The 12,954-nt window shown below is 39.2% G+C and overlaps 2 protein-coding genes across 18 annotated transcripts in view; both read right to left on the bottom strand.

Annotated features, from left to right (window-relative positions):
- LOC128266150 (modifier of mdg4-like) overlaps positions 1 to 12,954 on the bottom strand; it is a 32,720-nt gene that overhangs the window by 414 nt on the left and 19,352 nt on the right. The window contains exons 5-8 of one of the 17 annotated variants that reach the window (XR_008269031.1): positions 8,715 to 8,872; positions 7,883 to 8,197; positions 7,534 to 7,748; positions 5,363 to 5,699 (exon numbers count right to left, since the gene is read on the bottom strand). The exons of 1 other annotated variant lie outside the window; for it this stretch is intronic. Coding sequence is in view for 12 of the 16 variants with exons in the window: in XM_053002452.1 (XP_052858412.1) it covers positions 1,331 to 1,661; positions 1,806 to 2,157 (683 nt within the window). In the remaining 4 variants the exon portion in view is untranslated. Of the gene's footprint in view, positions 1 to 120; positions 403 to 494; positions 1,048 to 1,174; positions 1,662 to 1,805; positions 2,158 to 2,208; positions 2,763 to 2,871; positions 3,127 to 3,890; positions 4,007 to 4,054; positions 4,487 to 4,787; positions 5,270 to 5,362; positions 5,700 to 7,533; positions 7,749 to 7,882; positions 8,198 to 8,714; positions 8,873 to 8,922; positions 9,275 to 9,388; positions 9,668 to 10,674; positions 10,875 to 10,974; positions 11,268 to 11,377; positions 11,722 to 12,954 lie in introns of those variants that run through there. 15 more of the 17 variants (XR_008269033.1, XR_008269032.1, XM_053002452.1 and 12 more) reach the window with 15 other exon arrangements.
- LOC128266154 (uncharacterized) lies at positions 5,363 to 7,709 on the bottom strand. The gene is given in 4 exon segments (XM_053002477.1): positions 5,363 to 5,541; positions 5,544 to 5,699; positions 7,534 to 7,571; positions 7,574 to 7,709. Coding segments are annotated over 4 exon segments (426 nt in total). The 3' UTR covers positions 5,363 to 5,445.

The raw sequence follows: 12,954 nt of genomic DNA, 5'->3' as shown, positions 1-12,954 counted from the left end.
ACATCCATTGTAGTTGCCAAACTTACTTATTTTAACAATCTTTTTTTAAATAATCAGATAAACTGAACGTGTAAAAACCGCGTTAAGAAAATCTAATTTATAAAGGTTGTAAAATGACAATTCAAATGAAAACGTGGGTAACGGGGTTTTTGATTTATTGAACAGATACATTTATCTTGGGTCACAGATGCGAGTGCTTTGCATATTTCAGTCGGTACACCTCCTGGCCGTTCTTCAACACGTGGGTGGTGGCCCTGACCTTGCAGTTGGAGCTCCGATAGCGGGAGCAGCGCCAGTTGATGCTGCTTTTTAACTTGCGATCCATTACGAACTCGTGCTTATCGATGACCAGCTTACGCTTTTTCTTCCGGGTGCAACTGAAACTGGCCAAATGTGCAGTACCTGAAAGGGAACGCATATAGTATTAGTGATTTATACAGGGTTCGACTTAAAAGTGCGCTAGGAAATCAAAAAATTCTAGATAAACTTAAGTGTGGATTGGTTGGTTTTGAGTTTATTTTCACACAAGAGCTTAATATTAGGCAAACCTTAAATACGAACGTGGAGATCAAAGTATAAAATACTAGTTTCAAGCTTAAAATAAATCATGTGTATTAAATGTAAATGTAAATAAAACTGATAATCAGGCAATACCTTTATATTCAATTCCAGCTTAAACTTAAAATATCAAAAGGTATATGAAAATTGGGGGCTCTTAAGAAAGTTGCTTGGATTTTTCTTTGGATTTTATGTTTTGATAAAAAAAAAAGGAATTTTTCAATATGTTCACCAGCCCAAATTATTCCCCGGCAAGGAGCTTAATGAACTGCCTACGTCCTTGGCCACATGGTTGATGGTTGTGCTTGCTCGAGTGCACAATCTTTCCCCTGAGCGTGTGGACTCGACCATGGCACTTTATTTGGGTGGTGTATTGAGTACATCGCCAGTAGGTCTTTCCATTGATGCACTTCTCCCGTACGTAGGAGAATTTTTCGTGAAGCAACAAGATGCGCCCCTTTTGACTCACCACGTAACCAAAATTTGCATCTAAAAAGCAAGAAAATTTAATTATTAGTACAGGTAAAATTTCATAAAAATTAGAAATGAAAGGGATTAAGAAGGAGTGATTATTTAAGGTAGTGCTAAAATATACCCAAATTGCTTGGCCTAACAATGAATTTTGTTTCCGTTTATTCTGAATGAATGATCAAGTTTTCGGTTGTCTCTAACGTACACCTAAAGCTAACTAAATGCTCCCTAGACGTCGTGAGTGAGGTCATGGAGCTCCTCCTCGTGGAGATCGAAGCTGACACCGCCAGCGCCCTCCAATTCACAGTCCATCTTGGTGGACATTTGGTGGGGGTCCCGCAGCGTTTGCGCCTTGCTGGAGCTGTACTTGTTCCGCTTGAGCTCTGCGTGCAGATGCTCCGCCTTGTTGATGATGAACTTGGGCGGCGTCTCCTTCAACATGGTGATGCGGGCGGGACACTTGAGCTTCTTGGTGGCCATCGAGCTGCAGCGCCACAGGATCTTCTTCTTGTTCTCGCTCATGATCAGAAAGCGAATGCCATTGGCCATAATGGCAGGGCGACCGCGCAGCGATTGCGTGAAGAAGACCAGCACATCCTCCGGATTGGGCACCTCGTCGTTGGCCAGCACAACTGTAAGAAAGCAGACAGGGATTAGTTATGGTCGAAGGTACTGTCAATTACAAGTACACATTTAAGAAATTGGACAATTATTGAGGTTCCTTGAAGGTTTCTTCTTGTTTTATTAACATGCTTTACGAAAGACTCTTAAATTACATATCGAAAAGGTGCGCCATGCTCTGTGGAAGGCTTCTCACGTTGGATACCACCGGAGTCCTTATTCTGGCACCCCCTCCCGTTCCAGCTTTCTCCTTTCGCTTTGGTCGCACATGGCAGTGGTTGTGGATCTGCCGGAAATCGTTGCTGTTCGTCCTGCTCATGCAGATGAGCACCGGACACTTGGTATGGCGATAGTACCACTGGCAGCGCCAGTACTGATTAGTGCGGTTAACATTGTTTCGGAAGAACTTCACTCCATCTAGCCAGAGCAGCTGGCCACCTCTCTTGGACACGGAGAACTGGATCTGCGGATTGTGGCCGCGATACTGACCATGTCCGTAGTCAAATTCTGAAAATAGATCGGATACAGATGAAATCATTTAGTTGCTAGTAGAGTCAGTTGAAAAGAGCTAACCAAGTTGGTTCGGGGAGATACTTAGAGGTATTGAAAAACATTTGACTTTGCTTTGCTTTAATACTCAATTTTTACACGCTTATGGACTAGGTGGTAGGGAGTATCTGATCACGTTTAGAACTCGCGGTTTCTGAGTTTCGATTTTATTTCGAGAAGCGGCGGCGGCTCCCGAATAGTTGCGATTGGACGGGCTCGGAGCTCCGCATCCGGAGCAGCTCCATTGTCCCCTCCGCCATCCATCTCAGTCTCCGGTTCTGCCAGCGCCTCGTCCTCGCCGGCTTCAGGTAACTTCGCTTCCCCTCCGGGCAACGGTTTGATCTCGATGTCGTTGCTCTCCGTGTGCTGATGCTGGTGGCAAAGTCGCAGGATAAGAGTGGATTCGTCGTGGATGGCGATGGCGGGACAACGTTCCTTGTAGTAGTTACGGCACTTCCAGTACTGCAAGTGGCCACGCTTCTTGTTCCGGAAGAAGCGGAAGCCATTGATCACCAGCAGCTTGCCACCGTTCTTTTTTGAGTCCGCAAAGTCGATGTGAAAGGCTGGGAATGAAAATGAAATTGCAGATTAGTACGAGAACGAGTTCATTGCTTCTACGTCAGTAGCGTAGCCTTATCCTTATCATGGAAAAAGATGCAGTTCCTCATCGAGTCGAGATTTAAAACAAAATCGTTTATTTAAAAGTGGCTAGTAAAATGCGTGGACGCTTTGGACAGTGAGCTCTTAAATGTAATCCTATGACGATTCCAGTGATAGGCTCTTTTTCTCTCTTTTTATGAGGACAGGCAAGTTTACGTTGTTGGGAAATTTCCGGCTGTGATCGTGTTGGTAGGTGCACTTGATGATGCGGGCCTGGGCGTTCTTGTCCATCGCGGTTACCACGCGGGCTCTGCAGACAGTGACATCCTGTTAAGAATTCCAAAAAAAAATATTCCAACTCAGTAAATTCATGTTAAAACAATAGTAACGTCTGGCAGTTAAAAATATACAGTTGCCTAAAGTTATGTAAAGTTATACTTTTGAAAACATAAAGCTACCAATTTGTTAAAGATCTCAGTGAAATGGATCTAACGAATTTGATTTTTTATCATGTCATGCTCTTTTAGCCTATATCGCTCTTGGAAAGACTTTCATGGTAGTATGGCTATAAATAGAAAAGAAGACCTCCCATATTTCTCGATGGCTTCTATATGGTCGTTGCTGTTCCCGAGGCTCACATTTAATAGCAAACGGATGCCTAGAAGGTTACGGAATTGAAACCGTAATCCCTTTTGCTCAAAATTATTCAATAATATTTATTTGGCCTTTTATTATACAAATCTAATATTTCTCTTTTTGTTTTACTTGAAAATTTACGTTTCGCCTTGGCCCCAAAACCGACTGACTCGTGATCAACTACTGCTCCCACAAAACTCTTCTCCACTTCAATCCTTCAAGGTCTCATTCTATTATTTGCTACTATTACCAAGATCTACTAACTAGTCTTGCTTTAAAAAAAATTCCTGAAAATGAAATTATTTTGAGTTAAAAATGTTTTACATTTCTTTATAGAATTCGGAATACCGTCACATGTATGTATAGTTCATTTTTAACATAATAATTAGGATAGATACAAGAGAAGTTGTAAAAGTATCCGTTTGTTTAAGCAAAGGTTTTTGGACAAAGCTTACCTTTCTTGAGCAGATCCAGTAGGTACGAGAGGCGGAGCATCGATTTTTTACAAACTTCTCATTCTGGAACAGTAGCACGGTCCTTCCTCGCTGTCCTGTGCCAAATACAGCCAGTTCTGAAAGGATTTGACAAATCATTAGGCATTGTGATTAAAGTCTTGAATTATTTAATGTGGTAGAAAAATACTTGTGGGCAATTACTAATATGGCTTTCTAACGAAATAGTGTATTTTTATTGGTTACAAAATAAAGAATGTACGTCTAGTGGTTGTGTACGCCTGAAATGGCCACATTGGTGGGCTTGTTCTTGTGGGTGATCATGTACACGTTGCAGTTCAACCGCTTCTTGGCGCAGCTCCAGTAGATGTTGTCATCGTAGTTGGCCTGGCGCAGATAGCGGTCGCCATCGTAGATCAGAACATCGCCGCCATTGGTCCGCTCATACCGGATGCGATCCCAGTCGTCCAAGGTCCGCACGCACTTCTGCTGGTTCGACAAACCACATCGAATCTGCTGGCGGCGAGCACCCCGACTTTTGGGCAAGAAACTCTCGTTGCCGTAGTCGGCAAGGATGCTGGGATCGAGGTCAGAAAGAGCTGCAACGGAAAGAAAATGGTTTTCAAATAGTTAATTAGGGCTTTAAGAAATTTAATGAATATTTGCAGAACAAGATAATATAAAATAATACAAAATAATGCAAAGTTTTAAAGAAATGAAAAACAGAGATCTGCAAAACGCAGTTTAAAGAAGAAAGCAATCTTTATTAAGGTATTTAAAATGTCTCCAATATAAATAAAGTAAACAAAAAACCAAAAGCCAGCCATGCACCATTTATGTTCTATAAAGTTGAATATATAAGACGGTTTAGTTTTAAATGTAATTTTTTAAAACACTCACCTGAGTTTGGCAGAAGTGATTTTGTATTTCCTAATCTACAAACGTTTCATAACTAAGCAAGGGGAAAGATTATAGTGTTGGCTTGAGCTTGTTTTAATTTAAAATTCATTGTTTTTTTTTAAGTAGATAGCGTACTTAATCCTATAGCTATCTATGTGTCGTCTAATTCAGCCGGCTGAACGCTCATTTGATCTAAGGATGATTGTGCACTCCGCTGACGGCGTAGCGGGACTGTCCATTTGGCAAGATGTGAGTGATGACGCGGGAGCGACATTGCTTGCGCCATTTGCTGCACTTCCAGTAGACCTTATCCTTGTAGGACGCGTTTCGAAGGTATCGGTGCTCGCCGCAGTGCAAGACTCCATTTCCGGCCGCTGTGCGAACGTAATGCACATCCTCCATGGTTTTTGCCAAACGGACGCGCTTTACCATCGGGTGCAGTTCGGATTTTACGTTTGGCACGGTTATCACATCAAAGGTTACTGTAAAACAGAAAAAAGTATGCAGAATTAATTTAAAGTCAAGCAAACCAAGTATTAAATTATATACAGCTAATTTTAAATCTTAAAGTAAAGTTGTGCTAGGTACACACGACAAAAACTTTATTTTAAATTTACATATAAGTAGCGTACTCCTAAATCTCAAATATGGCTAGGTTTTAAGTCTCTTGTCGTTGCAGGCTGTGAAAGTCCTCAATGCATAGGTCAAGCGTTCGCATCTCGAGCGTGAGATCCTCGTAGGCCTCTGCCTTTATTAAAACCCGTGCCCAGTGCCTTTTCCCGTCGAACAAATCACCGACAACAGCTTTTCTCGCTCCATGTTCAGACCGGAATGATGGAACGACTCAAGGACAATCTTGTGCACACCTTTGACGACATTGGTCACAACTCGAACCTTGCAGTCCGTGCTGCCCTGAAATACAGAACAAAATATATTACTGGTTTCTATACCGTTAAAATTATTTAAGGGGGTATGTATTCTGGTCAAGAAATTTAAATGAATCGATTTCTTTTGTTTGCATATTTTAAAAGTTTAAACTTTTAAAGATTAGACTTTCAAATCTGTGACGTGGAGTCGGAGCCTAATCTTTAAACGCGTTTTTCTCAAAACTACTTTTTTTGAGGTGGTTAGTTGACATGATATTTCAAGTTTTACTGAACCGATCCCCTTGAAATTTGGTTATATATTTTATTTATACTACTCTCTATCGCGTCTGCCTCGGACTTACAAAACATTTTGATTATAAGTATTTTTAAAATGTTCGAAAAGGTCGAACAAATCGGTTTAAAAACATTTTTTTTTAAGTGATCAACCCAATAACGGCATCTTTACTAAGGAATAATTTGTTTAATTTGTTTTTTCCGATCTCTTCAAGGGCTAAAATCATGTCAGCCAGGACACACCATTTTTTTAGGACCCAACTCCACCGTCCTGTATCACTTCAAATACGGTACCCAAAACATGGTTCCTCAAGTGTGGTTCAAAAGTCCAGCCGCTTGTAGTGAACCGAAATTAATATAGGATTTTTAATGGCTTTCCTATGGCTTATAACAAAGATTTTGAACCAAAATCGTCATCTTTTTTTTAGAATATGTTTTTGTGATTTGACTTTGCTTAACAGTTCAGTTTAAAATATTTGCTTATAGATTTTTAATAAAAGCCATAAAAAATTTAAACTTGGCTTTGAATGAATGAAATCGGAACAATATTTGTGACTTAGTTGTGTTTAACAAACTATAATTTAATAAATATGGACCACATCGAAAAATACCTTGTACACAAATTTTACAAACATATACGCTCCTGTTCCAGTTTTCACTTCCAAAAGACTCACAAGGATTCGAATTTCCCAGACCTGTTCCTGTTCTTATTTCCGAAAGATTTATACGGCATATAAATTCCCTGTCTTAATTATCCTAAGGAAACTTTAATGATTTTAAAATACTTTGCGGTAAGTTAAGGAATAAATAATTTTGTATGTTATTCTTTGATGTTTTAAGAAAATTATACTTAATAAACTTAGTTTATAGCATATTTGACTTTTTAAAATTTATTTTGTGGTTGCGTCTTAGAATCGGTTTCATTCTAGCATTCATTAGTTTCCGAACGAATTTAAAAAAAAAATACAGCGGTTGTTACGGTACGATAAACAAATATATTCTTATCTTACTTATTTTATTTTATTCGTTGAAATATGGTAAGAAAGGTATTTAATCAACGCTAAATTTAATAATGTTTTTGCTATTATTACCGCTTGCGAGAAGATAAATTCTATTATGTTAAAGGGGAAATTCAAAAATTATATGAAATTCACTTCCGAGTGAAACCTGGAAAATGCCTGATAGTTTAAATTTTTGTGAAAGGAGACCTATGAGACTTTTCTTATTTTAAAATGGGTTGGAAAGATTTTTTTAAATAAAAGGCTTTTAATTGAACCTTGCTGTTAAATATTTTAAAAACAAGGTTTCAAAAGTAAACACATTCATGTTATTTTAGGACTATTAACTTAGAAAAGCTGACATGTGTTGAAGCTTGAGACCAGATTCAGAATCTGCAAATTAAAATTTCTCATTAAAAATTTATTTTTAATAATTTAAAAAAAATAACGTCAAAATTCAATTTAATATTATTTATTAAAAATAAAAAAATAATGTTACTAAACTATAAAAACTAAACGCAACTGTCCTGAGTTTTACATTTTAAGCCAGCTTATTCCGAAACATAGATCTTTCAAATTTCAACTCACCATTTTGGAGCATATCCAGTAAGTCTTTGGGTTTCTGGACGGTATCTCACGTAGTTGTGGCCGTTAAGCGCCAGCAGTTTGCAACTGCGCTGTCTACGAATAAATGTGAGCATGCTGTGCTTGATAGCGAGCTTCATATCATCCATGGCAATGTACAAACTGAAGCGCTTCATCATCGGATTTTGCGTGTGGCACGGTTAGCACATGAAGGGTCACTGGAAATATAACCAAAATATGCTGAATTAATTTAAAATCAACACTCCAAATATTTAATAATTTACAGCTAATTGTTCAAACTTAAATTATATTTTTGTTAATTACACACGACTAAAATTTTATTTTAATTTACATATAAGTAGTTTACTCCTAAATCTGAAGTTATGGCTAGATTTTGAGTCTCTTTTCATTGCAGATTGTGAAGGTCCTCAATACTTAGGTTGAGCGTCCGCAATTCGAGCGTGAGATCCTCGTCGGCCTCTGCCTTTATAAACCCTGTGGACAGTGCCTTGTCCGACTTATTGCGCCCTTTTACCGGGGAACTAGTCACCGACAGCCGCTTCTTCCGCTCTGTGTTGAGACATGTATGATGGCAGGACTCCAGGACAATCTTGTGAACACCTTCCACGACATTGGTCACGACTCGAGCGTTGCATTTCGTGCTGCCCTGTAATGGAGAACAAAAGGCAGTTCTTAAATATCGTAAGTATTATTTTAGGATTATATTTGTCCCATTTTCGAGCCCATATATAATACAAAAAACTCTGATCACATATAGGAATTCATTACATTTAAATGGACTTATATTTTCATTATTGTGATTCTATGACACGATTTCTAATTCTACCCACGACAGCATTTTAAAAAAAAAATTGACCTCAAATTTGGGAAAATAATGCTTTTGGAGTAAATGGACTCTTGTTTTCGAAATGGCTTAAAAAGTCGGCTAAATATGTCATTCCAAAAAATGTAAAAACTTATTGAACGGAGGTATTATAGAAAATTTAAAACTTACTAAATTTGAAAATGGTTTGAGATGATATTTTCAATGGAAAAAGAGTTTAACTTGGACTTGTAAACGAATGTTTTTAGTATATTTTTTTTAATATAAGGGATTTCATTTTATAACAAAACTATCCTCGCTTTTATATTTTTAAACCAGCTTTTTTGTAATGTATACTCACCTTTTTGGAACATATCCAGTAAGTCTTCAGGTTACTGCGACGGTTTCTCACGTAGTTGTGGCCGTTGAACGCCAGCAGTTTGCAACCGCGCTGTCCACGAATGAATGTGAGCAGGCTGTGCTTGATGGCACCCTTCATGTCATCCAGATCGGCGAGTTCTGAAAGATATTAATATGAGTTTTATTAGGGTTCAATTCGAAATGTATAAATGTGAAGACCGGGAGACTATGAACACCAGAAAATGCAGTTTCGAGTTTTAAGCTTTATATTCTATAATAAATAATAAGCAGGCAATAATTGATTCTATACAATGGGCAGCCAGAGTCGGCTGATTTCTATGGCTGTTTAGTAGGGCGGATGGTTATGTTGGCCGCATTTAATGGTCACATCGTGGTCCTGCACGGTGACTACCCGGGCCTTGCATTTGTGAGCTCCCGCTCGGGCGCAGGACCAATATGTTTTCGATCCTGTGGCCTTGTTCCGGGTGAATGTGAACTCTCCGATCTTCAGCTTCCGACTCCCCCGAAAGCCGGTGATGTAAGAGTAGTACGCAATGGGATCTGTGAATGGAAAGGACAAAAACTGGATTAGTTCAAACAAGACTGGGTTTGGCTCACAAATCTAGGGCTAGTAGCAAAGAGACGCAGGGGAAACTATTAACTTAGCTAACTTGCATTTTATTGAGTCAGACGAAAGTTGAGGTGATGTTATATAGTACAATAGGGCTTAAGACTAGATCGCTAGGTCGCTGTCGCCGGCGTTGAAGTGACGGCGGTCTCCAAAGGGTCCTGCCGCCGCTCCGCCCGAGCCGCCGCCTCCGCTTCCGCCCTTTGTCGCTTTAGAGAGCCGTACTTTCGCGCCTTGGAGATGACCTCGTGGTTGTGCTCGCTGTTCAGGATGGTCAGGGTGTCCTGTTTGGTTTTTAGCCGTGCCCGACACCGCAAAACGGCGAACTAAAATGAAAACGTAATAAATACTTATACTGATCTAGTTTTGGTAAACACCAGGGACCGTTGCATTATCAAAATAAATTATATTTAATTTTAAGATTCATAGCCAAATCGCTTTAGGTTAATTTACACAGTGGTGTAACCAGTATTGGGTAGGGTATTAGTTTTTTGGACCAAGTGTAAAGTCCAAGGTATTTGCGACAAACAGTATGTAAGGTACAAACAGTACAGTAAGGTCAAAAGGTACACATACAAAAAAACACACTTCTTAATTAATTCTTCTTTTCAAAATAAATCATTTTCAGGTTTATAGGTATTTATAATAGCTGCAGTTGAATTATGATATTTTGTACACGCTCTGGCAATTAAGCCTGGTTATAAAAACATGTGCAAAGAAATATCATTATTTATTGCAAATGCAATATATATAAGTAATGATATTTCTTCACTTATCTGCAAGTTGTAGTGAAATTATGTTTTATTAGCATATTTGCGAAAATAATAAGAAATTTAGTCTAGTTGTATCAAACAAACTTGAAAACAAAAATAAATAATAACATTTCAGTACATTAATGACCAACATAACTTGTTCCAAAGATAAATACAAAAATTTACCGAGGTAAGGTAAAAGATAGCCTAACATTTTGTTACCTAGGTAAGGTATAAGGTGCCAAACAATTGTACCTAAGTACATACCCAGACGCATGTATCTAGATTCACCCTAACACTGGGTGTTAATGAAAGAATACTTTTCTAAAATGTTTCAGTAGGCTGAGTACAAATTCTGCCACCTCGTCAATTTTAAAAGAATACTTAAATTGATGGAAAATAATAAAAGTCAATATTTGCAACACAAACAACCTCTTCACTTTTCTGCCAATCGCTGCTGTCCTAAAAATTTCTTCCAACCGAAAGTCAAGACCTGATGGCGCAAATAGATAAATAGACTGATGTAAGGACTAAAACAGTAAAAGTGTTTAAAATATACGGTCCCTGGGCATTCCACTCACCTGACTGCAGCGCCAGTAGGTGACGTCGTCCCGGCAGATGTGTCGATTGAAGGTGTGCTGCTTGAGCATGATCTGCTTGGTGCCGTACTTGCTGACGATGAAAAAGGGCGAGCTGCTGTTGACCACTCCGGCGGCGGAGGAGCTGGCCAACTGCATCGTGGCTTCACCAACATCCACGCTGATCTGATAGTCGAATTTGGCTATAAAAATGGTAGACAAGAACAGGGGTTCAGGGTTAGTTGGGCGTGCTGACTGGATTATGGTGATAGGAATTCAAAAGAGTAAATAAAACACTGGGGATTGCTTTCATGGTTTTCGGTATATTGTACATTGCGGTTTCGGACTATGACTACATACACATCCTACATCTTACTGGCACTGCGGGCAGTGCTCGGCGTGCGCGTGATGCCTTGTGAGTCGTGGCCGCCGGCTTAGCTCCACCAGGACGTAGTAGGCCGGGCAGTTTCTGGTCAAGCAATGGAAGTAGGAGCGATACTGCATGGCGCGGATTTTCTTGTAGGACTTCCCGCTGATCATGAGAAACTCGCCGTGGGCGTTGCGCATCAACCGGACGCCGCCCTTCGGATTATTTGCTGAAGGAGATGAAGGACAATATCATGTTGAAATGAGGGGTGGCATATGAGAGATGAGCTTTATCCAACTAGTACATGCAACTAAATTGTCTACAAAATCGCTGTTTAGGTTCGGTTAATCTCTCTCTTTAATATTGGGGATAAAAGGCATCTTTGGGCATAAGTTTGGCGGGCACGTTGCCGCTCAAAAAGCGCGGCGGATGGTTGTGGGCGTTCTTTCCGAGCTTTATGCCTCCGTCGAACTTCGTGATGGCCCTCGCGGAGCACTTGTTCTCGTTCAGCCGCTTGCCGTTTCCGTCCGAACAGATCCAGTTGACCGTGGCCCGGAAACTGGCCTCCTTTTTGTACATATATCCATTGAAGACCAGGTTGAATCCCTGCTTTTGGTTCCTCAGGAAGAAGTAGTCGTGCTTTTCGATCCAAAGGCCACGCGGAATATCCCCGATGAACTGGCCTGCAATGGAGTAGGCAAAGTATCTGATTTTATTGCCCAAATCACTTGGTACCTTAACATTACCCAGAAAAACACATGAATTTGTTGGGGTGGTGAGTAAACCATTTATTGTAGGAAATGTCGATTTCCTATACAATGTACTATTTATAGCCGCTTATTTATATCGCTTGAGGGAGATTTTAGCTAAGAACCTCTTTTTGGGGTATTGAGTAGTTTATATTTCATAGTTAAACATCATAGTTCATTTCCTTTGGAAGACCAGATATGTTTGTTTGGCAACAATTTAAACTCACCTCTGGTGTAAGTGGTACACCCTACTCGCTTTAATTGAATTGCTTGGAACCGGCCAAAACTCCTCTTTATACACTCATAATTAACTTAAACGTAAAAGGAATATTATGTTTTCACTTTTTATTTGGAGGGATTCCTTTTTGAGACACCCAGCAACAACAAAGATGTTAGTTCGCTGCACACACACAAGCAACGCACAGGCACTTACACACACACTCACGGCTTGTTCACAGGATAATTCACGGATTACTCTCTACTCACATTACTTGCCATTATGCATCTCTGCACATTCAGGACACTGCACATTTTGTTAGCAATCGACAAACAATTTGTTTGCCCAAAAACCCTTTCCAAAAACATATGAAGCGAACACGGCGAAAAAAGTGAGAGAACAACTACAACAAAGATGGCGTGCCATGTTATCGGTTATCAACTATCGGCTATCGCCCCCTTTTTTAAACCTAAACTCATTTCATTAAAAACGCTTATAAAATTAAACGAATTGATATACTAAATGTTTAAAAAATTGAAACCGATCAAAAGAGCAACAATTTTCTTGAAAAATGTCCGTACGAATTGAAATTCGTAATATTTATTTTAGATATGGGAAGCTTAACTTAAATAGTTTTAACTGCATATTTTATGGGGGAACTTTTTATTTCAATACTGAAGTAATTTTTACGCTATTGGACAAAGTTGTGTTTAAAAGCTTTATTATAAATTTAAAATTAGACCAAAATAAACATAAATTTCTTACAGTGATATAAACATAATCGGAACGAAATCATCGATTGCCTAGCGCATACACAAGCATTCGAAATATCGATAGCACCGTGAGAAGTTGGCCAGCTCTAAAGTACAGTGCTCTTCTTCTTTAAATCGTGTTTTTTCTACATAAAATATTTTAATTTGATATTATTATCTTTTTCCCTGCTTGTAAAC

Source organism: Drosophila gunungcola, chromosome 3R, assembly GCF_025200985.1.
Source record: "Drosophila gunungcola strain Sukarami chromosome 3R, Dgunungcola_SK_2, whole genome shotgun sequence".
In the NCBI taxonomy this organism is placed as follows: domain Eukaryota; kingdom Metazoa; phylum Arthropoda; class Insecta; order Diptera; family Drosophilidae; genus Drosophila; species Drosophila gunungcola.
The sequence above is the reverse complement of the archived record's forward strand: the minus strand, read 5'-3'. Positions and strand labels throughout refer to the sequence as shown.